At 47.9% G+C, this 25,064-nt stretch overlaps 1 protein-coding gene across 3 annotated transcripts; it reads right to left on the bottom strand.

The window, feature by feature from the left end:
• Positions 1-4,449: 4,449 nt before the first annotated feature.
• On the bottom strand, positions 4,450-22,034 carry GOLPH3L (golgi phosphoprotein 3 like). 3 transcript variants are annotated; one of them, XM_053277305.1, is made up of 5 exons: positions 21,982-22,034; positions 17,975-18,173; positions 8,162-8,293; positions 7,919-8,033; positions 4,450-5,470 (listed from the first exon to the last, which is right to left on the bottom strand). In XM_053277305.1, exons 2-5 carry the CDS (start codon positions 18,155-18,157, stop codon positions 5,043-5,045), a joined length of 858 nt encoding a protein of 285 aa, XP_053133280.1. In that variant the 5' UTR covers positions 18,158-18,173; positions 21,982-22,034; the 3' UTR covers positions 4,450-5,042. The 3 variants fall into 3 exon arrangements, with proteins under 3 accessions (XP_053133280.1, XP_053133279.1, XP_053133278.1); XM_053277304.1 differs by lacking the exon at positions 21,982-22,034 and adding an exon at positions 21,747-21,936; XM_053277303.1 differs by lacking the exon at positions 21,982-22,034 and adding an exon at positions 20,396-20,414.
• Positions 22,035-25,064: the final 3,030 nt, after the last annotated feature.

The raw sequence follows: 25,064 nt of genomic DNA, 5'->3' as shown, positions 1-25,064 counted from the left end.
TAAATATCCACAAATGGGAAATTGTGACTGGTCTTGCCAACCACGACCCACGTATCCATGGTAGGCATGATCTGGGAGTGGGGGGGAGTTTCAATCTGCTCATTCCTTTTGGTGACCTGTGCTGACTCCTGGTGACCTTTAAAGTGCATTTGAGTGATCTGGGGTGCGTGTGGGTGTCAAAAATGTCCAATCTGCTCATGCCTCTTGGTGATATTAAGGGATCTGGGGTGATCTTTAGCTATTTTTGAGCATTTCCCCCTTGATTTTGAGGTGTTTTTGAGATTGCAGTTCCCCTAACCCTGTTTCCCATTCATTCCTATGTCTCACCAACAATGGGGTTTCGTGGGAATGTAGCGGTTGGCAAAGGACGACTGTATTTAGAGCACCTGTTCCACATTCGCCACCGTTCCGTAGCTTGTGCTATTTTCAGGAATGCGCATCTGCCTGGAACACTCTACAGATGTGCTATGGCTACCTGTGGCCTTCCAGATGTTCCAATCACCCCCAACTACAGTTTATGGTGGCTGGGGGTGATGGGGGTTGTAGTTCAGCAACATCTGGAGAACCACAGGTTGAGAACCCTGGTGATAAGGGAAACACAGGTGTAATGTCCACATGGCTGTAGAAAAAAGGTATAACCATAGCAAGACATGGATTGTGGATTCAGCTGTGAAAGAAACCAAATTATCATCTGGTCTAAGATCCCGAATAGCCCATGGCAACTTTTGCCCATCTGCTTTTTTGAAAACCCCTAAGCATAATCTCTCCTGTGCAGATTACTCCAGTGCTGAAGGGCTCGTTGGCTTCAGAAAATTGTCCCCCACACCGTTTTTGCCCCAGTTTAACTCCTTTGAGTACAGTTCAGAGCTCCACAGCCAGTAAGGGTCACCCTCTCCCTCTGAAATGCGGTTAAAGATTTGAAATGAGGCACGCATCTTTGGAAATTATTTTTCTTGCCCTGAAAGAGGTGACAATAGGACCCGGAAAATGCTATTTCAATTGCAAAATCCAGACATCATACACAAAAAATCCCCCAAAAGATTCCCTGAATTTACCAAAATGTGAAATCCCATTTTTAAGTTAAAAGGCATGCTACAAATAAGAAGAGACTGCAGTAGGGTTGCCAGCTTTTCTTGGCCTTGTGCTTTTTGCTCCTGTGCTTTTAACAGCAGTCTGCCACATAGAAATTAACAGGTGATGGTTTTTCTGGCATAAAAAATAATAATTACCTGTTTGATTCTGAGCATCTGGCTTCCTTTTAAAGGCACAAGTTATCAAACACAAGTTGGCAACCTTACTCAGCAAACGCGGGCCTGTTTCCCATAATCCCTTTCTCTACCACCACGCTCGCCCCCTGGTTGGTGTAAGCTGAGTGGCGTGGTCATGTTTTTAATCAAAAGAGTGCATTACTATATATTAATAAATTGAATGTTTCTTTGTTTGTCAACCGTGCTAGCTTAAAAAAAAAAAAAAACCAAAAGAGAAAAACCAAAGTCCTTTTTGCCTGTAAACCCAAAAAAGAAAAATGTTTAAAAAAAAAAAAAAAAAGCTGTACATTTTATACCAAAGTTTTTTCTTCGCGGATACCTCATCCTGTACCTGTTTGTGGTGAAATGTTATTAACAAAAGTAAATGTCCTTAATTGAAATATAATGTAGCTCTTTATGTTTAATCAATACGGGAGGTGGAGGGCATGTTATCCAAAAAAGCTTACCATGGAACTTTAAAGGGTAGAGTAAAAAACACCTCCAAGGAAGTCAATCCTTGCACTAGATGCAGAGGACAGTTGAACATAGGAGGCGGCCATATACTGAGTCAGACCCTTGGTCCATCTAGCTCAGTATTGTTTACCCAGACTGGCAGCAGCTTCTCCAAGGTTGCAGGCTGAGGGTCTTTCCCAACCCTACCTGGAGATGCCACCAGGGATTGAAGCTGGGACTTTCTGCATGCCAAGCAGATGCTCTGCCACTGAGATACAGCCCCAAAACCTGAGCTATGGCCCCATTCCCATTTTGAGCATCAAGGGTTCCTGTCACCACCAGAAAACTCACACGGTCCCTCACTTTCCCTTTTCGTAGCCAAAGCTGGCAGAGGAAAAGGAACTCTCCCATTGGCCCTCAGCAATCTCATCACATCTCAGAATGGCAAGACCTGCTGGTGGTTCCCACTCTTATAAAGTCTAAGGAGCCAATCAGGACAGCTGTCCCAACAGCCAATCCAGAGAAGGAAAGGGGGAGGGAAGAGGGAATGGCCACACCTCCTTGCCAGGGAGAAAAGGTTTCAGGAACGGAACCTAGGAAGCTGCCATATACTGAGTCAGACCATTGGTCTATCTAGCTCGGTATTGTCTACCTAGACTGGCAGCGGCTTCTCCGAGGTTGCAGGCAGGAATCTCTCTCAGCCCTATCTTGTGCTGCCAGGGAGGGGACTTGGAACCTAGATTCTCTTCCCAGAGCGGCTCCATCCCCCTGAGGGGAATATCTTGCAGTGCTCACATGTGGTGTCCCATTCAAATGCAACTAGGGTGGACCCTGCTTAGCTAAGGGGACAAGTCATGCCTGCTACCACAAGACTGTGCAGTCTGAGATGATGCCTTGCAGCATCTTCCTATATTGCTGCTGCCCGATATAGTTGTTTCCCATAGTGTGGGAAACATATCCATGGAGATTCAAACCAGCAACCTTCTGTTTGTTAGTCAAACATTTCTCCGCTGCATTGTCCCCGTTGCTAAGTAGGGCCCATCCTGGTATGCATATGGAAGACTACATGTGAGCACTGCAAGATATTCCCTCTCAAGGGATGGAGCTGCTCTGGGAAGTGCGCCTGCCTGCTTGCAGACCCTGCTCAGCAAAGGGGGCAATTCATGCTTGCTACCACAAGACCAGCTCTCTTGGTCACAGGAAGTCGCAGAAGCCAGAGATGATTGAGGGAGGTCTTCAGTGCCCAGGGATGGGACGACAGTATTCTTGCTCCTTCCATGACAAACCAGATAATAGAATTATACAGAATAAGAAAACTATACAGACCTGCTCAATTTGCATAGTTTAGATATGACAGTTCTTGGTGCAGGAATGTTTTTAATTTAGGACGAGGCTGGAGTTCAATAAGAGAGCATCTGCTTTGCACACAGGTCCTTGCAGCATCTCCAGGTAGGGCTGGGAGAGACTCCTGCATGAAGCCTTAGAGAGCTGCAGTGTTCCCTCTAAGGCGTGCGCATGTGCATGCGCTCAGAACTTTTTAAAAAATAGCCACTTAGTTAATTTTAGATCCCACTCAGGTTGAATCAGGAAGGTCCCACTTGGAATACACATGTGCACACACTGCCTTGATACTGCTGCCCGGAACAAAACTCATTCCGTGCAGAGAAGAAAAAAATTAGGAGGGACCACTGCAGATCTGCTGCCAGTCAGTGAAGACAATACTGAGCTAGATGGACCAACAGTCTGATTCAGTATAAGGCAGCTTCCTATGTTCCTATGGTCCAATTCAGAAGGCTCTTCTATTCTTAATAAACATGGCTAATAAGAACATAGGAGCCTTGCTGAAGTAGATCAGAGGAACACAGCCGGAGTGGGTGAGGAGAGCTGGTCTGGTGGTAGCAAGCAGGACTTGTCCCCCTAGCTAAGCAGGGTCTGCCCTGGTTGCATTTGAATGGGAGACTTAATGTGTGAGCACTGTAAGAGATTCCCCTTTGGGATGGAGTGACCATACTGAGCTAGATAGACCAAAGGTCTGACTCAGTATATGGCAGCTTCCTATGTTTCTATGGCTGGATGGGGAACTTAGGTCTCTCCGGTCCTAGTCCAATACTCTGAGCTCTGCAAGATATTCCCCTTAGGGGATGAGGCCTCTCTGGGAAGAGCATATAGGCTCCAAGTTCCCTACCTGGCAGCATCTCCAAGATAGGGCTGGGAGAGATTTCTGTCTGCAGCCTTGGAGAAGCCGCTGCCAGTCTGGGTAGACAATACTGAGCTGGATGGACCAATGGTCTGACTCAGTATATGGCAGCTTCCTATGTCCCTAACATAGAGAAATTCTAGGTATGGATGGGAAAGACTCCTGCTGCAGCCTTGGAGAGCTGCTGCAGTATAGACCAGTGGTTCCCAACTTGGGTTCCTCCAGATGTTGCTGAACTACAACTCCCATCATCTGCAGCTACAATTTTGGCTGGGGATGCTGGGAGTTGTAGTCCAGCAACATCTGGAGGAACCCAGGTTGGGAACCACAGGTGTAGACAATACAAGACTGAGCTAGATGGACCAAAGGTTTGACTCAGTATAAGAGAGCTTCCTTTGTGCCACGACCACCACCATAGATATTTATATATCACGTTCCAACAAAAGTTCCCAAAGAGGCCCTTATTATGGGTATTCTTGCAGCATGCTAGGAAAGGCTTATGAATATGGAGGGCCGAGGAGAATCTTCAGAACTGGAAAAACACACAACAGATTGCATAGAGATTGTGCTGTAATGCTCTTTTTCAACACACACAAGGAGTACAGCACAAGAGTTGAAGCAACTCGGATCAAAACATGAGACTGGGCGAAACCGAATCCTGTAGGATAAAACAAAAACAGAACCAAAACTGAACAAGACCCATACATCGCACACAGACGGAAATCCACCCCCCACTAACACACAAAAAAGGAATGGGGGGGGGGAAATGCTTTCAAAGAGAAAGAGAGAGAGAAAGAAAAAGTAACATGGCTCAATCCAGTTCTATCAGACACAGACCTTCATTTAGCTTGATAAGTAGGGAAAAAATTGGGTGTGGGCGGGGCGGGACAAGAGACACAAACAATTATTTGCTCTTTCTTGCAATCCAGCAGTCCCCAAATCCAAGGAAAAGTGGTGATGGTGGCAAAGGTACAGGCATTCCTATCAGAGAACGTTGTCCACCATGCCCAGCGTTTGGGGTGGGCGTGGCAAGAGGAGAGCCCCTAACGCTCCCTGCTCAGGAGCAGGGGAAGATTCCATAGAGTCCATTCCTAGAGAGAAAAGGTGAAGCTCGTTCCAACCAGCCGTTCTTTTGCCCGGAAGACTTAGGACTTGTTGAAGGCTGCCAGGACAGCCCAGATCATCTCCATGCCGGTCGCTTTAGCCGCCTCCACCTCAGGGTCCCTATCTAGCAGGTCCTTGGACCTGTTCATGGCCACGTCGTATTTCTCATCCACCAGGTTAGCGAAGACATTCTCCAGCACGTCGGACGCGTGGGCCAGGACTAGCAGCGCCAAGGTCCTCCTGTCCATGCGGTGGGGGTCGTTGACCCACCGGTCTAGAACGCTCTCCTGGAGCTTCTTCACCAAGCGCTGCTTCTCCGTGGTGTTGGTGACCGGGTGGGTGGTCATGTCGAAGAGGAGGAAGTTCTGCTTCTCGGTCGTCAAGATGCCCTTCTCCACCAGGTTCTTGGCGATCCGCTCGCGGACGTTGCGCAGCTGGTACTGCAGCTTGAAGGGGTTCCAGGTTTCGCCTGCGGGAGAGCATGAGTAGGGTTCTTAGAAACATTCGAAAGTTTATTTTTTAAAAGCACATCAAAATATTTATATTCCACCCACGGGGATCCATAAGGAGGGCTTAACAAGAGACACAATCAGGCCTGTAGGCAGTCAGTCTATAAATTTAGCGGAGAGACCAAAAAAAAAAAAAAGAGAGATAGAGAGAGAGTAGTGGCAGGGGGTTGGGGGCTAGACAGCTTGCAGCCTGCTTATTTGTAAAACAAAAACAAAACAAAACCTAGCTGGCCTTGGTGCAGAGCATCTGCACCTCGTTCTCAGCCCTCCCCACTCCTCTTCTGTCTCCCCCCCCCCGCTTTTTCTCTCTGGCCAGCCGCCTTTTCCGGCTGCCCGCCGTTTTCTCCCCCTCTGCCAGCCACTGCTTTTGCTGCCTCCCCACCCCCTGGCCGCTGCCGCTTTCTCTCCCCACCTGCCCGTTCGCTAGCCTTATGTTCCCCGCCGCCATCACTTTCCTCTCCTCCTCCCCTCACTCACAAACTCTTGCAAGAGCTGCCATGCATGGATTAGCCATGGGTATGTCTTAGATAATATATAAAGGGGGGGGGAGAGAGAGAGGGAGAGGAGAAGAATTTAGGGGGAGCCCAGGCCCACCCAAGCCCTGACAACCCCACCACCTTGTCAATGGCATAAGAACATGCTTTGCAGGATCAGGCCCAAGGCCAATCTAGTCCAGCCCGCTGATTCCCACCCTGGGAAACCCCCCAACCAGGAGATGAAGGCATGTCTTCTTTCCTGCCGTTGCTCCTCTGCAACTGGTATTCAGAGGCATCTTACCTCTGCGAGCAGCCACGGAGAGACCTGCCCTCCATGAACTTGACTAAGCCCCACTTAAAGCCGTCGCCACATTCTGTGCCAGAGCATTCCAGAGATTAAATTATGTGCTGTGTGAAAAAGTCCTTCCTTTCGTCAGTCCTAATGTTCCTGGCAATCAGTTTCAGAACAAGTTAACTAACAACCATTTAATGCATTCAGTGCCAGGTGAAACCAGCTGGAGTTGGCCCAGACAGTTTGAGGCAGTGACTTGGGCTCTTATTGCTGTGTTGCAGTCCAGTTTTGAGTTGGGCTTTTTAATCAGGTTTCAGTGACTGACAGTGGCCAAATCTACATTTCCCAGCTGGCAGAGGACTCTGCGCTGTCTGTCCAGCCACACCTAAGATGAAGAATGCCTCTAGGAACACAGGAAGCTGCCATATACTGAGTCAGACCATTGGTCTATCTAGTTCAATATTGTCTTCACATACTGGCAGCGGCTTCTCCAAGGTTGCAGGCAGGAGTCTCTCTCAGCCTGATCTTGGAGATGCTGCCAGGGAGGGAACTTGAAACCTTCTGCTCTTCCCAGAGCGGATTCATCCCCTGAGGGGAATCTCTTGCAGTGCTCACACATCAAGTCTCCCATTCAGATGCAACCAGGGCAGACCCTGCTTAGCTATGGGGACAAGTCATGCTTGCTACCACAAGACCAGCTCTCCTCTCCAGACCAGCTCTCCTCTCCTCTCATGCCTCTGGAGCCTTCGTGTGGAAAGTGCTGGATTGAGAATATTCAGGTTCAAATCCCTGGGTCAATCAGGACCTCTTAAACCAACCTACCTCGCAGGGCTGTCAAGAAGATAAGATGAAACAAAGCGGCAGGGAGGGGAAAGAGGACAGAAAACGAATATATGTTGCCCTGAGCGCCCTGTACGAAGGGGCAGGAGAGAGACGCAGTACGGTATTTATCTGAATCGAAGACTAGGCTTTTCCCAACTTTGTTGATGTTAAAAGAACTCTTAAATTCAGAGTCCTCTTGCTTTGGGGTAAATAAACAGTAGGACCTCGTTATCTGTGGAACCGCTATTTGCGGGTCCATGTTTCCACAGCGTGTCTAATACAGGGATTCTCAACGTCGGGTCCCCAGATGTTACTGGACTTCAGCTCCCATAATCCCCAGCCCCAGTGGCTTTTGGTTGGGGATTATGGGAACTGAAGTCCAATAACATCTGGGGACCCAACGGTGAGAATCCCTGGTCTCATATGCCCATTTCCAGGCTACAAAAGGGTTAGACCCACGCTAAGTGAACAGAAGAGGCAACTTTCAAAAGTGGTGGCTCTCTTTAGCTAGCAGGGGGAGAGCAACTGGCCCCAAAGGGCTCACAATCTGAAAAAGAAACACAAGACAGCCACGAGCAACAGCCACTGGAGGGATGCTGTGCTGGGGACGGAGAGGGCCAGTTGCTCTCCCCCAATAAACAGAAGAGAATCGTCACTTTAAAAAGGTGCCTCTTTGCTCAGTTATCAGGGGTACTGACCCCAGGGACATATGGATAAGCAAGGGATGGGGAGGAGGAATGACGGGCAGGGGGACAGCAGCAGAAGCCAGAAGGGCAGGCTTAGCAGCCAGGCAGAGCCACGGAAGCCGTTCCCCTCACCTGTCAGCAACTCAATCCAGGTCTGCACAGTCTCGGGAGACTCCGTGGCTTTGAGGTGGCGGAGTGTTTCGTCCAAGAGGACATCCCCAGTCGGGGCATCAGATTTTAGATGGACCTAGGAGACAAGAGCAGTGGAGAAACACAACCTCTGCTAGACCCGTCGGCCAGAGAGGCATTTTACAAGCCCAAACCTCCAAGCCACCTTGCAGAGAGGGAAAGGGGGGCCCCGTGCAGCAATCTCACCTTCCGGTCCAGCAGCCGCTTTTTCCGCATCGTTTGTGGCTCAAGCTGTATCCTTCCTCTCATTGCCAGCTCAATGAGGATGCCCCCCCGCAGTCCGGAAGAGATGCAGTCATTCCAGAAAGACGTATAGCCCTAAGGAGGAAGGGGAGAAGAAGAGAAGGCACACACATCAGCAATAGGGATGGGCGCGGAATCGGTTCTGTGCACTCCCGAGAGGGTTGCTTGAAGGAGCGGGGAGGGTGTCCTTACCTCCCCTGCCGCGGCTGTCGTAAAAATTGCTGGCGCGGGGTGGCTGTATACCAGGCCTGCTCAACTTAGGCCCCCCAGCTGTTTTTGAACTACAACTCCCATAATCCCCACACACAGTGGCCAATAGCCTGGGATTATGGGAATTGTAGGCCAACATCTGCAGGAGGGCCGAAGTTGAGCAGCCCTGCTGTATACCCTCTTACTGCCCTGATCAGTGTAATACCAGAAGTGGATGGCGCGCCTGCGCAATGGAAAGAGGGTATACGGCTGCCCCCATCTGCAATGTTGACAGCAGTGCCAGCGGGGGAAACGCAGTGGGGGAGGTAACCCTCCCTGTGCCTTAAAGCAACCCCCTCCCTGCCTCCGAACCGGTCCGAATGCCAGTCTTCCGAACCGGTCCGAATGCCAGTCTTCCGAACCGGTCCAGCGATCTGCGCAGAGACCACCAAACCAGTCCATGTACATCCCTAATCAGCAACGGATGGATCCCAATAGCAACAGGTTCCCCAGAGGAATTTTCAAAACAACCTCCTGCCCTGCAGTACGTGAGTCCCCTGTCCAAGGATCCTGTTCCTACCCAGTTCCATCAACACCATTATCACACATTTCAGTCCAATTATGATATCATTGGAAGCAAGTCTTCACCTTCAAGTATCCTGCTGGTCTTGTGGCAGTGAACACCAGTTGGACCCCTTGCTAAGCATGGTCTGCCCTAGTTAGCACTTGGATGGGTGACTACATGCAAGCTAAGTCTGCTGTAAGATATTTCCCTTAGGGGATGGGGCCATATAGCTCAGTGGCAGAGCATCCACTTTGCAAGCAGAAGGTCCCAGGTTCAGTCCCTGGCAGCATCTCCAGGTAGGGCTGGGACAAACTCCTGCCTGAAATCTTAGAGAGCTGCAGCCAGTCACTGTCAGGTAGACAATACTGAGAGAGATGGACCAAAGTTTTGACTTGGTATAAGGCAGCTTCCTCTGTTTCTCCGACTCCATTCAGCAAGGCTGTTCTGATCAGCCATGATGGTTAAGAACAGAATTCCCCTTCTCAGGATGGTTGGTTCATCAAGATCTGAGATCTGGTAGTGATGGTTAAACTAACAAATTATATCTGAATGCAGGAAAGTAGACAGCTGAAAGATTATTTTATATTTAAACTGGAGTCTAATCAGTTTTTGGACTGACAAAGTGCAAGGGAGCATTCTACCTTTACTCTCAACTGGTGCAATTTAACACCATTGGATAGTATTTCTTTGTATTGCTTATTGTGACATATTTTCCCTGTGTTTGTATTGTTTCAATTTTTGTTTCTCTGATATAAAAATAAATAAAAAGAATCCCGCCACCACCAAAAAGAAAAGAAAAGAAGGGGGCGGGGAAGGAGACAGGGAGAGAGAATTGAATTTCCATGAATACAGAGAGTATATCTTCAAGTATTAGAAGTTGGAGAGTGTTCTGGAGAGCATTCAGTTGCTGGTGGGTGTTGGTTCAAAAATGGACAGGGGGGCCTGAGCAGAGCCCTAGTGGCCCCAGAAAAGCCTCCCCCCCCCTTTTTTTTTGCCAAGAACAGCATTTGTTGTGGGACACTCCGTATATAGCCTTCACTGATTCCCTCCCAGTCAAAACAGAACTGGGCATGGCAATGAGATCATCAGTTTCATGACTGGGGATGGGGAGTGGGTGGGCGCAGAGGGAGAGTGAAACTGTATAACAGAGGCCTGTACCAGTGTTATGGGGCAGATGGGAAAGAACTGGAGAGGATACTATTGTGCAGTGAAAAACAACAGGGAAGGAAATGCCTTTGGTGCAAGCTGTATTCCTGGAGAGAGGGGAACGGTGTTGTGTATTTGCTACTGCCCTCGCAACTGGGAACCTTCTAATGAAGTGGTGGGCCTTGACTTGATGTCAGTGACTGAGTATTGAGGCTGCTTTCCCTTTTTGTGACAAGAGAGATATTTTGCGATGGTGTGGGGGAGTGGGGAGAAAGAGTCCCTCTTCTTCATTTTTTTAAACTTGGCCTAGCAGAGGCTAGGACCAGAGGCGTTCACTTTGTTGGGCGAGAGGTCCGGTTGGGATGAAGTACATGTTCTCAGCTAGCACACACCTCTCCCCCTCAGGGGTGTCATATACATGACACTGCTGTTGTTCAGTTGTTTGCACATATTTCTGTGCAAATACTAGGCCCCTGATTCATGTCACCCATTTGACTCAGCCCATTGCTTGTTTCATCCTACAAAAGGGTTAACTAACTCAGATACAGCCCGGGTTTACATAAGACACTTTGACCTTGGCAAACACTTCTTTAACAGCTCCAGTGAATTCTTTATTTAGCCTTTTAAAAAATCCTTACACTTCCTTGTGGCACAACTGCCAAGAGGATCTTGGATAACAGAGCATTCTGGAAGCACCCAAAAAGAGAAACTCTTGTGCATGCGACCTTTCCTTTGTCTCCTCAAGGAAACCGACAAGGGCGTTGGGTCCCAAAGAGCCTTAGATAAATTCATGGAGGACACATCTATCAATGGCTACTAGTCTGGTGGCTAGGGGCCACCTCCAGCCGCAGAGGCAAGATGCCTCTAAATACCAGATGGAGGGGAGCAACAGCAGGAGAGAAGGTATGCCTTCACCTCTTACCTGTGGGCTTCTCAGAGGCATCTGGTGGGCCTCTGTGGGAAACAAGATGCTGGACTAGATGGGCATTCTTGGGCCTGATCCAGCAGAGCTGCTCTTATGAAGTAGAACAAAATTTGGATTTCAAATATTAAGTTTGACATTTGTGTTCATGCACACTCAGTTCAGTATTTGTAAATTAACATTTTATGACCTAGGTTATTTTCAGGTCTATTTGAAACTGATCTGACACAAGGACAGGGAAAAAGAAACAGAGCTACGGCCAAACCCTAAATCTACTTACTTTGGCATCCAGCCCCATTGATTCCAAATAAATACTGTAAAAATAGTTACTTCAACTAAAATAGGCTAGGAAAATACTGTAAAAATAGTTACTTCAACAGTAACTAAAATAGGCTAGGAATAATTTCACAGCTGCCTTTAAAGGACCCCAGTGAAACTGTGTTCTCTCCAGACTGCAGCTTTCTCCTTTGGTTGCAAAGTTTGACAATTACATCTGGCAACCATGCCCCACCCTGGCAGAGAAATATGGCTGAGGAACTAGTCTGAAAGCACTGAACAGGAACAAACAAATTACAGTTCCTGTATGATCCATCGCAACTCCAAATCTCAAAACAGACACACAGTTCCTGGGGTCAAATCCCTCCAACTGTCAAATGCCAATCCTAAGTGAGCTGTTTTTAGGGCAAATGTTCAAGGTGAATTAATGGATCCAGGACTCTTCTGCAGCCAGGGCACTTAAGGGGCGATAGAAAATCCATTCTCTTTAAGGGAGACCCGAATGCCACCTTTCGAGCAGAGAGGCTAGAGAAGCAGAAACTGCCTGAACCATAGTGTGTGTGCTGCAGAGAGAACTCTACTTATTTTTTTCAATACATTTGTATACCACCTACTACAAAAGTCTCAAAGCAGTTAACAAGCAAGCAAAGACAGACAAAAAATTCACACAAAAGTCAAGACGTACACAAAATTCATTTAAAACAGAGAGACGATGGAAGGGAAACAGAGAGACGATGGACGGTTTTGGAAGAGAAGCGGGCCCGCTCTCCCTGCAGACGATCAGGATGGGAGCCCTGGGCAGCTGGATCAGCCGCCCACATGATTGCTGGCTCCGTGACGGAGCCGGTGGGGGCTGGGGCTGCGTGGCCCCTGGAAGCTCGAGTATTATTTATTTATTATTAAAACTTTTATACCGCCCCTCCAAAAGGCTCAGGGCGGTTTACATTAAAACACCATTAAAATAAGTTAATAATTAAAACAAAAATTATAAAGCATAAAACAATGATTAACCACTAAAAACATCATAAAACAACAATTAAATAATCAGAACAATTTAAAAACAAGTATTAAAAAGCTGAGAAAGTCTGGCTGAAGAGATGTGTTTTCAGGTGTTTTCTGAAAATTGCCAGAGATGGGGAGGATCGTATCTCAGCAGGGAGCGCATTCCACAATCTCGGGGCATAAGCACGAAGGGCATATGGGGAGACCCCCGGAGCCGGAAGACAGCTTTTCGCCTCCCCTCTGGGGGTCTACTTGTGAGTAGCCATGGCGCAGAGCCACGCTGCGGCTACTCACGATCGGGAAGCCCAGGTTTGCGGAGCGCTCACTCTGCAAACCCGGGCTTTGGGGAGGGCTAAAAAAGCGGGCTGCCGCTAGTAAGCCACCGGTCTCACCTGCCTGCGAGCCTGGTGGTTTACACGATCAGGCAAAATCGGGCTAGGCTCCCCTAGCCCGATTTTGCCTGATCGTGAGAATAGTCCCTGTGTCTGGGATCTTAACCAGGGTTAAGGCAACAAACCACAGTTCAGACTAACCTTGGTTGAGTGTTACATCTGTACAAGGCTTTTGTCCCTGTATAACCTGTAGATGTATTTTCTATCGTCATATCAGTTCCATAAAACAGACACTCCCAATAGATTTATTTATTATTTAGTACGCGTATATATATATATATATATATATATATATATATATATATATATACACACACACACACACATACACACATACACACACACACACACACACCACCTCATACAAAAAGGTCCCAGGGCGGTATAACATTGACCCAGAATATATCCTCAGCTCCATGGGGCACTTCACAGCTGCACTGGATGTTCTCCTTTATCCCCAGAATGCCTTCCCCTCTGCTACCAGAGGCCCTGGGCTCATTTCCCTAAGCATTCCTTCTGCAATCACGGGGGTGAGAAACATCCTCTTCTATGGAGCAAGTCCTCTAATTTCGGGGAAAATGCTTACAATTCCAAGAACTGGGATGAATTGAAGACCACGAGACAACAGTGATCCCTGGAAAGGGTCAATGCCCTTAATAACCGACACAGAGGGCCTAACCCGGTTCCTCAGCTAATAAAGTCTACAAGCTGCTGCGGAACATGCTGTTTGGTGCGATGATGTGAAAAAGCTCCTATGGTTACAGCAGGAAGGTGAGAAATGAACACTCTCAGGGGAAGAGCAAAGCACAAAACAGGTACAGCTGGCGCAATGATATGACTATTTAATTGAATCTTTTCCCAAAGGGCAAGTAGTTACCTGGCTAGAGGTCTTTCTTGCCCAGGACAGACGGGCAAGCAGTTTCAAAGGGCAGCTCTTCAAGGACTAGGGCACTGGTCTTTCCTAGCCCTGCTGACCCCTTTTAAGAGAAGACAGCAAGCTGCCATATACGGAGTTAGACCCTTGGTCCATCTCGCTCAGTACTGTCTACACAGGCTGGCAGCAGCTCTCCAAGGTTTCAGGCAGGAGGCTCTCCCAGCCCAACCTGGAGATGCTGCCAGGGAGTAAACCTCGGACCTTCTGCATGCAAAGCAGAGGCTCTCGCGCTGAGCTTTAGCCCCATCCTCTAAAGCGGTGGTTCTTAATGTGGGGGGTCTGCCAGATGTTGCTGAACAATAAATGGTGCCTGGGGATGCTGGGAGTTGTAGTTCAGCAACATCTGGTGGACCCCACCTTACAAATCACTGCTCTAAAGGGAATCTCTGACCGCGCTCATACATAGTTACCCAACATGGGGCTTCCAGAAGGTAGGGGCAAGGACTTCAGGAACACAGGAAGCGGCCTTATGTCACCATTGGGCCATCTAGCTCAGTACTGTCTACACCAGGCCTGCTCAACTTAGGCCCCCCAGCTGTTTTTGGACTACAACTCCCATAATTCTCAGCCACAGCAGCCAATAGCCAGGAATTATGGGAATTGTAGGCCAACATCTGCAGGAGGGCCGAAGTTGAGCAGGCCTGGTCTACACTGACTGGCAGAGGCTCTCCCAGCCCTACCTGGAGATGCTGCCAGGGAGGGAACCTTGGATGTTCTGCCACTGAGCTATGACCCCATCCCTAAAGCTGTACCCTTCCGCAGGCAAGTGTTACCAGAGTGTGGTCCAATTCGGCTTATATGCGAGTGGAGCACTGCCAAGGAAGTCCAATACAGATGTGCTGGACTTCAGAAGAGAAAACGTCTCAAAAATGAGGGGACTGGTAAAAAGGAAGCAGAAAGGGAAAGTCAGGAGGTTCAAACCGCTCCAGAAAGCATGGAGCCAGAATAATAGAAGCTCAGTTGGTATGTATGCCAAGAAGGAGGAAAGGCACCACCAAGTTCAGGAGGGACCGGCATGGCTAACAAGTATTTGTTTTAATTTTATTTATTGTCAAATGTATACCCCGCCTTTCATTAAGAAAATCTCAAGTAGAGTCAGGGAAGCGATAAAAGGGAAGACGACTTCCTTCAGAAAATAGAAATCCTGCCCAAATGAAGAGAACAAAAAGAGAACTCTGGCAAAAGAAATACAAGGAGACCATAAGGAATGCAAAACGTCTGAGGAGTGTTTAGCTAGAAGTGTCAAGGGGGATAGCAATATATCAGTAGCAGAAAACCTTCCAGGGAGGTGGACGGGCCCTTAGATGATGAGGGCGTGAAAGGGATTATTCAGGAGGATTAAGAGATTGCAGAGAAGCCGAACAAGTTCTTTGCATCTGTCTTCATGGCGGAGGATACTGACTATATACCACTCCAGAACTGAGCTTCTCAGGCTTGGAGGCTGAAGAATGGGGCCAAATTTGAGGGAACGAGAGAGGATGCTCTAAACTTTCTTGAGAAACTAAAAGTTAACAAATCACCAGGGCCAGATGGCATCCACCCAAGAGTTCTAAAGGAACGCAAATGTGAAATTGCTGATCTCCTAGCAAAAATGTGTAACTTGTCCCTACAGTCTGGCTCTGTGCCAGAGGACTGGAAAGTAGCCAACACAACTCCCATTTTCAAAAAGGGATGCGGGGGCATCCGGGAAACTACAGGCTGGTTAGGTTAGCTTCTGTGCTGGATAAATTGTTGGAAAGCATACTTGAGGACAAAATTGTTAAACATATGGAAGAACGGGTCTTGCTGAAGGAGAGCCAGCATGACTTCCGCAAGGGCAAGTTTTGCCTCACTAACCTTTTGAGAATGTCAACAGGCATGCGGATAAGGTGATCCAGTTGCTATAGTATCCTTGGACTTCCAAAAAGCTTTTGACAGAGTTCCCCACAAAAGGCTCTTGAATAAACCTAGCAGTCATGGGATAAGGTGACAGGTTCATGTGTGGATTGGTAACTGACTAAGTGACTGGAAACAGAGGGTAGGAATAAATGGACAGTTTTCACAATGGAGGAAAGTAAGAAGCAGGGTCCCCCAGGGATCTGTATTGGGATTGGGACCAGTGCTCTTTAACTTGTTCACAAATGATCTAGAAGTTGGGGAAACCATCCTAGTCTTTCTGCAAGGGGACGTTGTTTCTAGATTTGATCTGTGGTTAAGGCCTGTACAGGTTTCCCTCATCTCCAAAAATATACCATGAATTAAAACCTGCTCGGAACTACTAACTGAATGTTACTAACAGGGCATTGCCGGGGTGGATTTCAGACACACCCGAAATAGGAAATTTGTTGCAAAAAGGGGGGAATAACCATCAAAACAGAGCTGTCTAGATGATCCAAACATACCAGTTGGGTCAGTTTAGAACTGGTTTAAAAATGCACCCTGCCGACTTTTGCACTCTACAATCATGACGTTCTACAGCCCTGTTATATCCCAGCTGAGTGAGGACAGAATCCTACGCACTTTTTGCAGAATCTGTTCTACTGGATAAGGAAAAAAAAATTGGGCAGGAAAGGGATTCCTGCTGTCCCCCTCACTGGAACCCCAACTCTCCTCATCCACTCCCACCTCAGGCTCTCACTCCTGAGGTTTCCCAACATGAATTGTCCATATGTGATCACATTTTATCTTCTCAGTCATGAGAACTAGGAAGTCCCTCTCCCGCCTTCCTGAAAAATAGGACGTCCTCAGGACACAGTTTCCTCCCGATACCAAATTCAGACAAAAATGGGTAGTACCCAGCCCACTTTATTATTTCACCCATGCCCCTTTAAGAGAGTTTTTTAAAAATGAATTTCCTTAAGTGATGGTATCTAACTATCTTTTAATGAAAGACAGTGTGGTGTAGTAGTTAGAGCAGGAGTGGGAGAAATTGGCCCTCCAGCTGCTGCTGAACTACAACTCCCATCAACCCCAGCCAAAATTTATTGTGGCTGGAGATGATAGGAATATAGGAAGCTGCCGTATACGGAGTCAGACCATTGGTCTATCTAGCTCAGTATGGTCTACACAGACTGGCAGCGGCTTCTCCAAGATTGAAGGCAGAAGTCTCTCTCAGCTCTATCTTGGAGATGCTGCCAGAGAAGGAACTTGGGAGCAGGCAGATGCTCTCCCCGGAGCGGCCCCATCCCCTGAAGGGAATATCTTACAGTACTCATATGTAGTCTCCCATTCAAATGAATGCCAGGGTGGAACCTGCTTAGCAGAGGGGACAATTCATGCTTGCTACCAGCTCTCCTCCCATGCTGTGGTTATAATTCAGAAGAACCACTGGAGGGCCACCCTTGAGTCAGAATGTTGGACTAGGACTGGGGAGACCTGAGTTCAAATCCCCCTTCAGCCATGAACCTGACTAGATGACTCTGGGTCATTCACTTCTCTTCCAGCCTAACCTGCCCAACAGGCTGAGGATAAACCATCTACAGCGCTTTGGGCTTCCTGGAGGAAGAGTGGGATCTAAATGTAGTAAACAAAGAGGTTTTTAAAAAATGCTTAACTATGGTTTGGCACAACATCCTGATTGACAAGCTGTTGTTAGGGTGGCAAAGGCCACCATCCCTAGACGCCCTCGTGTCCCTGTAGTCCCTAGGCTTACAAAGAAAAACACATAAATAAAATGGTCTCCTGTCCCCAAAGGGCTCTCAACCGAAAAGAAACATAAGGCAAATACCAGCAACAGCCACTGGAGGGATGCTGTGCTGGGGCTGGAGAGGGCCAGTTGCTCTGCTCCTGCTAAATACAAGAGAATCACCACTTTAACACAAGTGTTTTAAACATCTAACCAGTGTTCTCTCATTTTTTTTTTCATCTGTGTGCAGAATGCGTTTTTTCTAGGCAGCAGTATCAAGGCAATGTGTGTGCACGTGTATTCAGAGTGGGGCCTTCCTGATTCAACCTGAGTGGGAACTAAAATTATCTGAGAAAAATGTGTGAGCGCACACACATGTACAGGCCTTAGAGGGAGCAGTGCATCTGACTCAGCGTTGTCTACCCTGACTGGTAGTGGCTCTCCACGGCCTCAGGCGGCAGCGTTGCCCAGTCCTACCTGGGGATGCTGACGGGAAGCGAACTTGGGACCTTCTGCATTCAAGCACTGAGCTACAGAGGCCCATCTGCTGAGGGGATTACAGCAGACAGCAGTCTGATGTGGTTTCCCATCCAAATGCAAGCCACGGGGACTCGGCTTAGCCAAGAGGACAATTCATGCTCGCGACCGCAGGACTGGCCCTCTTCTTCCTCCTCCTCTTCCCTGCAAAGGACCCAAAACCTGGAAGTTGCCACGGTATTTTCCTACCTCTTTGTCCTTCAGTCCTAGCAACAGGACTTCCTCCATGAGCGTGAGGCGGATGTCTTTGCAGTCGCCAGAATCCTCCTCGCCCAAGCTCTGGTCTAATTCAGCGTCCTCCTCGCCCTCTGGTCGCTTCTCGCCGCTCCTCCCGACATCCGCACGCCGCCCTCGGTGAATTAACGTTGTCATGGTTACTTCGTGGAGTCTAAGAGCAAACACAGGCCTCAGAATCATTTCGGGTGACATAGGAAGCTGCCATATCCCGAGTCAGACCCTTGGTCCATCTCGCTCAGGACTGTCTGCACAGGCTGGCAGCGGCTTCTCCAAGGTTGCAGGCAGGAGTCTCTCTCAGCCCTATCTTGGAGATGCCGCCAGGGAGGGAACTTGGGACTTTCCCCCTCAACCTCTTGAGGTGATACAGGTGCCTCCCCAGGAGGCCTCCAAGGCAGTTTCTGCCTCATTTCCTCCAAACTCTTCACCAAAAAACCTTTCTGTGAAACTGCTGGCACAACCATCGCTTAATATAGTTAAACCTAAGTACACACAGCTGAAATAAGCACATGTTCTCCATCTACTTTGTTGTGCCTCAGTTGTCCCCTTCTTCTGCTATTACCGTGGTTGTGAGGAACTGCAGACTGTAACTGCCCCGCTCTCGGGCAGAGACATACAATATGTATTCTTCCTCCGTTTACCCTTGCCTCTATTCTTTCTCCCCTTCCTCTGTGGAGGGATGTGCATGAACCTGTGCGGAGGCCCTTTTATGGGCCTGGTTTGAACACCAGGCGGTTCGGGGAGTTCGAAGGTGGGAGGGGGACAACTTTAAGGGCAGGGGAAGGTACACATACCCCCTGCCCCGCGTTCCTGCTGCCGCTGCTCGCTGGAAAACCAGGCCAGTGGGTTGGCAGCGTACCTCCCTGCTGCCACCTCAGCGCTACACTCGCTCGCATACTGGGTGTGTGCGTGCGCACATGCGCCAACGCACTATTTCCTGTCATTTCCAGTCCGAAGAGCGGATGAGGCGGCAGGAAGGTACACCCCGCCAGACCAGTTTTCCAGTGAGCACTGGTGGGGGAAATGAGAGACCCTCTCCCACCCTTAAAGTTACCCCCCACCAGCTCCGTGCACATCCCTACCTCTGTGGCTTCCCACATGTCAAGTTTTAGATTGTCTGCTGCCCTCTTGTACTTTGTAAGACACCATGCACTGTGATGGCATCATTAATGAATAATTATTACTTAATGCATACTATTGTTGGAGCCACATTTTAAAAACCTCATGACTACTTCGTTTTCTACAGTAATAGGTCCTGGGGCTCAACCATGCCTGAAACCACACCCTTTTTGCTGGAGAGGCACTCTCTCGCCTTATGGATTTGCTCACCCACTTCATTTGTCATTGGAGGACCCTGCTTTGAGTTTCTCTACCTTCAGAGATCCACTTGGAACATAACAGGGCCTTCTTGGTCATAGCCCTCAGACTGTGAAACTCCCTGCCCCAAGAGACCTTTCTGGCTCCCTCTTTGCAGCATTCAACACTTGGTTATATCACTTACATTTCACCAAACATTTGATGTAATTTGGTGTTCCCTTTGCTGAATTTTGCCCTTGATAGTGTTCATCTGAATCATCATTTCTTGAGATTTTGTGGGATTATTTGATTTTAATTTTTGCTCTATTATAAGAATATGGAGTTTTTGTAAAGTATATTGGCGTGTGTATCAAAAGCCAGAATATAAATCTTGTACTGAAAAAAATAAATCTATCTGCAAAATGACTGGTTAGTCACTGATAAGGGAAAGTTTATTTGGTCCTGCTCAGAGGTACTCTTCCGTACAATTGCTTCACCATTTTCAGAGCTGAACCCTGGCAAGGAGAACCAGGAATTAAATAGAGTTTCACCATTTGCAGATTATATTTTACTGGCTCTGTCTTTAGCTCTGGTCTGGCAGTACTATAGTCCTTTCTTTGTTGCCTGCTGTAGCAAGTAAGAATGGACTCCAGGCAACCAGGAAGAGAAAGCTCTACAAATGAGCAAGCACTTGTTCTCATTTATTTTGTTTATTTACTATATTTAGACAACAGTCTTCAACTTCTAAACATGTCTAAACAACAGTTTACAAAGCAAATTAAGAAGAAACATGCAACAACTCTACAAAAGCAAACTGAGCCAGAGAGAGAGAGAGAGGAAAACAACAACCACCCAGAAGCACACCCATAACCATAAAATGTCTTTTCTCTCATACTTCCCCCAGGGAAGTAAAAATGTCTTCACCAGCCTTTGAAAGGCAGAGAGGGACAGGAAAACCTGTTCAGCCATTCCAGAGCTTTTGGGGAGCCATTATCAAAAACACCGCTCCTAGCTGAAGACGAGGCAGCATCCAGAGAGGCTGGATCCCAGCACAGTCTCAACACTTGAGGAGAAACTTACAGTGAAATATGTTCCCTGAGCAACGAGGATCCAGGCATGTTAAGGCTTCATAGATTAAAACAAAAAAAGGCAGTACACTGGGAAACAAACCAGTAACCAGTGTGGGCATTTAAAAACCAGCAAAATATAATCAGGGCACTTTGTGCCCAGCTGTAGACGATCTTTAAGGGCAGTTCCACTCAGAACACATGATGGAATAGAAACTAGAAAGTTGGTTTATACCGGGTCAGATTGTGGGCCCATCTAGCTCAGGACTGCCTGCTCTGACTGGCAGCAGCTTCTCCAAGGTTTCAGGCAGGAGTCCTTCCCAGCCCTACTTGGAAATGCTGCCAGGGATTGAACCTGGGACCTCTTGCATGCAAAGTGGATGTTTTAGCACTGAGCTACAGCCCCATCCCCAATTAATTTAGACTAGAAGGTAAGCGACTTGGGAAGTTATGAAGGCTAATTCCCTCAAATCTGTGACAGCTTCCAAGCTTCTTTACCCCTACGATAAACAGACAGCGACTCAATAAACATTTCAATGCCTTTCATGGGCAAGGAACAGTGGCATGGAAAATGAGAGAAGACAGGGTTCTAGTCACCCTTGGGGGAGAAAACCCCAAACAGAACTCTCTCGCTCTCTCTCTCAGTATTTCTTACAGGGCAACTGCAAGCATAACATAAGGATGTGTAATTATTAGATCCCAGCTTAAGTTCCTTGGATGTGGGATTTTTAAAAAATAATTTCAGGGGGCAATCCATTCCTTTGGAGCAGAATCCAGTGAAGCCAGTTGGACTTACTCTTAGTAACCATGGAAAAGATCAAACTTCACAGATATCTGTGTGTGCACACGTGCTTAGCTGTTTTAAGTGCCCGGATGCCTCCATACAAGGGGCTGCCCCCTGCCTTAAGAACTGCTGAGCATTTCACAGCAGCCTGACAGATGGAAGTTTAACCAGTGAAGGTTCTTCTGGAATGGAATTAACGCTTAAGGGGCATACAGCACAATCCTAAACATGTTTATACAGTAGTAGGTTTCCCCAATTTCGTGGAGAATTACTCCTCTGTAAGGGTGTATAAAAGGGCTACTTTAATTTCTGCATTCAAGCTGCTGTGAGAGGCACCGTTGCAGGAGCAGGAGAGAAAAACAAAATAAATTAAGACTGAAACCCTAATGGCAAAAGATCACTTCACGAGATGCAATCAGGACTTTTATTCTGATAACCTGGGAATTTAAGTTGGGGAGGGGGATTATTCCCACCCCTAAAATTTACACACACACACAATCTATATCTCTCTCTAAAATCCTTTGTGCACCTGAGGGAACTAAATCTTTAATCCTTGATACAAATTGCTTTCCAGACTTACTTGTATCACTCTATTCTTCCTTCCTCCAGTTCTGACGCCTTCTTCTTGCTTTTCTTAATTTTAAAAGCTGGAGAGACAAAACTTTACTTCCTGGTTCATCTACAAAGAGGAAGAAGGGGGAGGAGGAAAATACACTCCCTCCAGCTCAGCTTCCTGGTCTCCCTGGGAAACCTACCCTGGTGTGTGTGTTTGAGAGACAAGGGCAAATGAGAAGCCGCATCGCGAAAGAACTCACCAATGGCCTGCTTAGGAAGGTGGAGCTTGGTGTTGCAGCAGACAAACTTGGAAAACAAAACCACAAAAGCCCCCCCCCCCTCAAAAAACCCCACCATATTCACTTAGGAGGGCGGGATCGTCTTACGTGATGACCGCCAAGGCAACCAATGGGGAGGAAGAGAGTGGCTCTCCTTCCAAGCTTAAGCGCCAATGGGCTTTTTGCAAACGGCAATCGGTGCGCAAAGACGCGCAGGATGGATGGATGGATGGAAGGAGAGGGCCCCCTGCACAAGGTGTCGGGGCGCGTGCGCATGTCAATGTTGCAGGAGAGGAGTGTGTGTGTTGAGGCAGGAGCCTGCGCGCGTGGTGACTCGGAAGTAACTCCCAGGAATGCCAGTGACCCCCGTCTCTCTCCAGTTTGCAGGAGATGACAGCCCGGCGGCCCTGTCTGAATATTTACTCTGGAGTCTGTCCAGCAAAGTGCAATGACGCGCATGGCCTTAGAGCCACGCAGATGCTCCCCAGTTCCACGTTGACGCGGAAGTTTGCACGCGATGGCCGCCGGCCTTTACCGCGCCTCCTGCACGTTTATGTGGGTGTAAGTCGTCCCACTGAATCCCGTGGCGCTTCTTTTCAAACCGGCGTGCGTGCATAAGATCTGGCCGAAAGACAGCCCAGGCAAAGGCGGCTGGAGGAATGGGAACTTTAAAAAAAACGCCAAAAAAACAACCACCCCAGAGATTTTCTGCCTTAGAGGTCGGGATTGTGATAACTGCAAAGGGTCAGTCGGATGGCAGACGCTGCAGCTAAAAACCGTTACTCTGCCTTGCTGCATTTGATATAGAGCATCACCTTTCTTGTATTCTTCGGAATATAATAAAGTCAGTTAGATCTCCTCTTGGTGTAATCAATTGGTGTCGTTTGCACCAGGTGCTTGAACCTTGTGCAGTTATCAATTGTATCATGGCATTGGCAGCCGCTGCAGGTTTGAGGAAGAATCCAAGGATGATGATGATTATTACATTTTATACCCCGCACTTTCTCCAAGGAGCCCAGAGCGGTGTACTGCATACTTGCGTTTCTCCTCACAACAACCCTGTGAAGTAGGCTAGGCTGAGAGAGAAGTGACTGGCCCAGAGTCACCCAGCAAGTCTCATGGCTGAAGGGAGATTTGAACTCGGGTCTCCTCGGTCCTAGTCCAGCGCTCTAACCACTACACCATGCTGGCTGGTCCGCCTCCAGCCAGGCACTATCATGGGCCTTCTCGGTCACTGCCCCGAGATTGTGGAATGCGCTCTCAGCTGAGATACGATCCTCCCCATCTCTGGCAGTTTTCAAAAAACACCTGAAAACCCATCTTTTCGCCCAAGCTTTCTCAGCGTTTAAAAACTGTCTTAATTTTATGGTTGATTTTAAACTGTTGATTTGTTTTACCTTTTGTAGGTGTTTTAATTGTTTTATGTTAACTGCCCAGAGACGAAGGTTTGGGCAGTATATAAGTTTGATGAATGAATGAATGAATGAATAAATTAGTTGTTTCTCTTTTTTAAGGTTTAAATTAAAGTCACGGAGAAGGAGCAGGATCGCCATCCATGGCCTTGGGGTTTAGGAATCGGACCGCAGGGCTACCACTGACTTGCCCTGACTTGGGAGCTGCTCATCTGGGGTATCTGTCTGGCCACCATCTGCAGGCCGCACCGGTGAGCAAACTGGCCTTTGGTCCTAGGGTGCAGCATAAGAGCATTGTAAGTATAGTTACAACTCCTATACAGGGTACCAGTTGTGTTATATTGCGATGAGAGCTGGTCTTGTGGTAGCAAGCTGGAATTGCCCCCTTTGCTAAGCAGGGCCCACCACCCTGGTTTGCAGTGGAATGGGAGAATGCATGTGTGAGCACTGTAAGAGAGTCCCCTTAGGGGATGGGGCCATTCTGGGAAGAGCGTCTGAGGTCCCAAGTTCCCTCCCTGGCAGCGTCTCCAAGATAGGGCTGAGATTCCTACCTGCAACCTTGGAGAAGCCGCTGCCAGTCTGGGTAGACAATACTGAGCTAGATAGAGCCATGGTCCGACTCAGTATGTGGCAGCTTCTTATGTCCCTATGCATTATTTAGCAGTATTCCGGGATGTAACACTGGCGAACGTCAGCTGAAATGTGAAGCTGTTTATTCCGTTGTTCTCCATGCAATAATTAAAAATTACAGAGTGATGAATGATATGTTTTATTATTGTTAGGGTGGAGAGCCGGTTTTGCCTGGGTTTGCATTTGGATGGGTGACTATCGTGTGAACACTGTCTGCTGTAAGAGATTCCCCTTGGGGATGGGGCTGTAGCTTAGAGGTGGAGCATGCAGAAGGCCCCAGGTTCAATCCCTGGCAGCATCTTCACAGGTTGGGCTGGGAGAGACTCCTGAGTCTGAAACCTTAGAGAGCTGCTGCCAGTCAGTGTGGACAACGCTGAACCAGATGGACCAAGGGTCTGACTCTGCATACGGCAACTTTCTATACTACTAAGTCCAGCTATGGCTCCAAGTGCAATTTTCTCTCCCTACTGTAAAATATTAGACAGTAAACTGCCTTTGAGGGCTAGGGTTATTTTATAAAGTGATCCTTGGTGACTCGACGTCAGTCTGGACAGAGATGTGGAGTGGAGTGGCACAGGTTGCTGCCTTGGACCTTATCTTGCTCAACATTTTTATATGAGACAGGGAGGATGGAGGAGACTAGGACTTGCTTATCCGATTTTCAGATGTCATGAAGCTAACACCTTAGGTGGCAGAATGAAGATTCAAAACCATCTGGATGGGCTCAATATATGGTGTCAAAATCAACAAGTTCAGCAGAGACAAAGGTAAAGTCCTGCATCTGGATATGAAAAATCAGATGTGCAGGGACATGATGAGGCAGACCTGGCTTGGAACAGTATGTGTGAAAAGGATCTTGGTGTCTTAGTGGACCACAAATTGAACATTTATTTATCTGTCTATCTATCCATCCATCTATCTATCAGATTTGTACACCGCCCCAAACTTTCGTCTCTGGGCAATGAACAATAACATAAAACTAATACTTCTCGTGGTCCACACACAATGGTTCTCTTAACGGAG

This window comes from Hemicordylus capensis, chromosome 14 (genome assembly GCF_027244095.1).
Source record: "Hemicordylus capensis ecotype Gifberg chromosome 14, rHemCap1.1.pri, whole genome shotgun sequence".
NCBI lineage: Eukaryota > Metazoa > Chordata > Lepidosauria > Squamata > Cordylidae > Hemicordylus > Hemicordylus capensis.
This window is presented reverse-complemented; position numbering and strand designations above follow the sequence as displayed.

Bases quoted from the DNA above. Each gene is read 5' to 3' on its own strand.
- GOLPH3L (XM_053277305.1), bottom strand. From the start codon at position 18,157: ATGACAACGTTAATTCACCGAGGGCGGCGTGCGGATGTCGGGAGGAGC. The intron at 8,294-17,974 runs GTAGGAAAATAC...CTTCCTCCTTAG, and splicing joins TAGGACTGAAGGACAAAGAG to GGCTATACGTCTTTCTGGAA. The intron at 5,471-7,918 runs GTGAGGGGAACG...GCTCTCCCGCAG, and splicing joins CTGGATTGAGTTGCTGACAG to GCGAAACCTGGAACCCCTTC.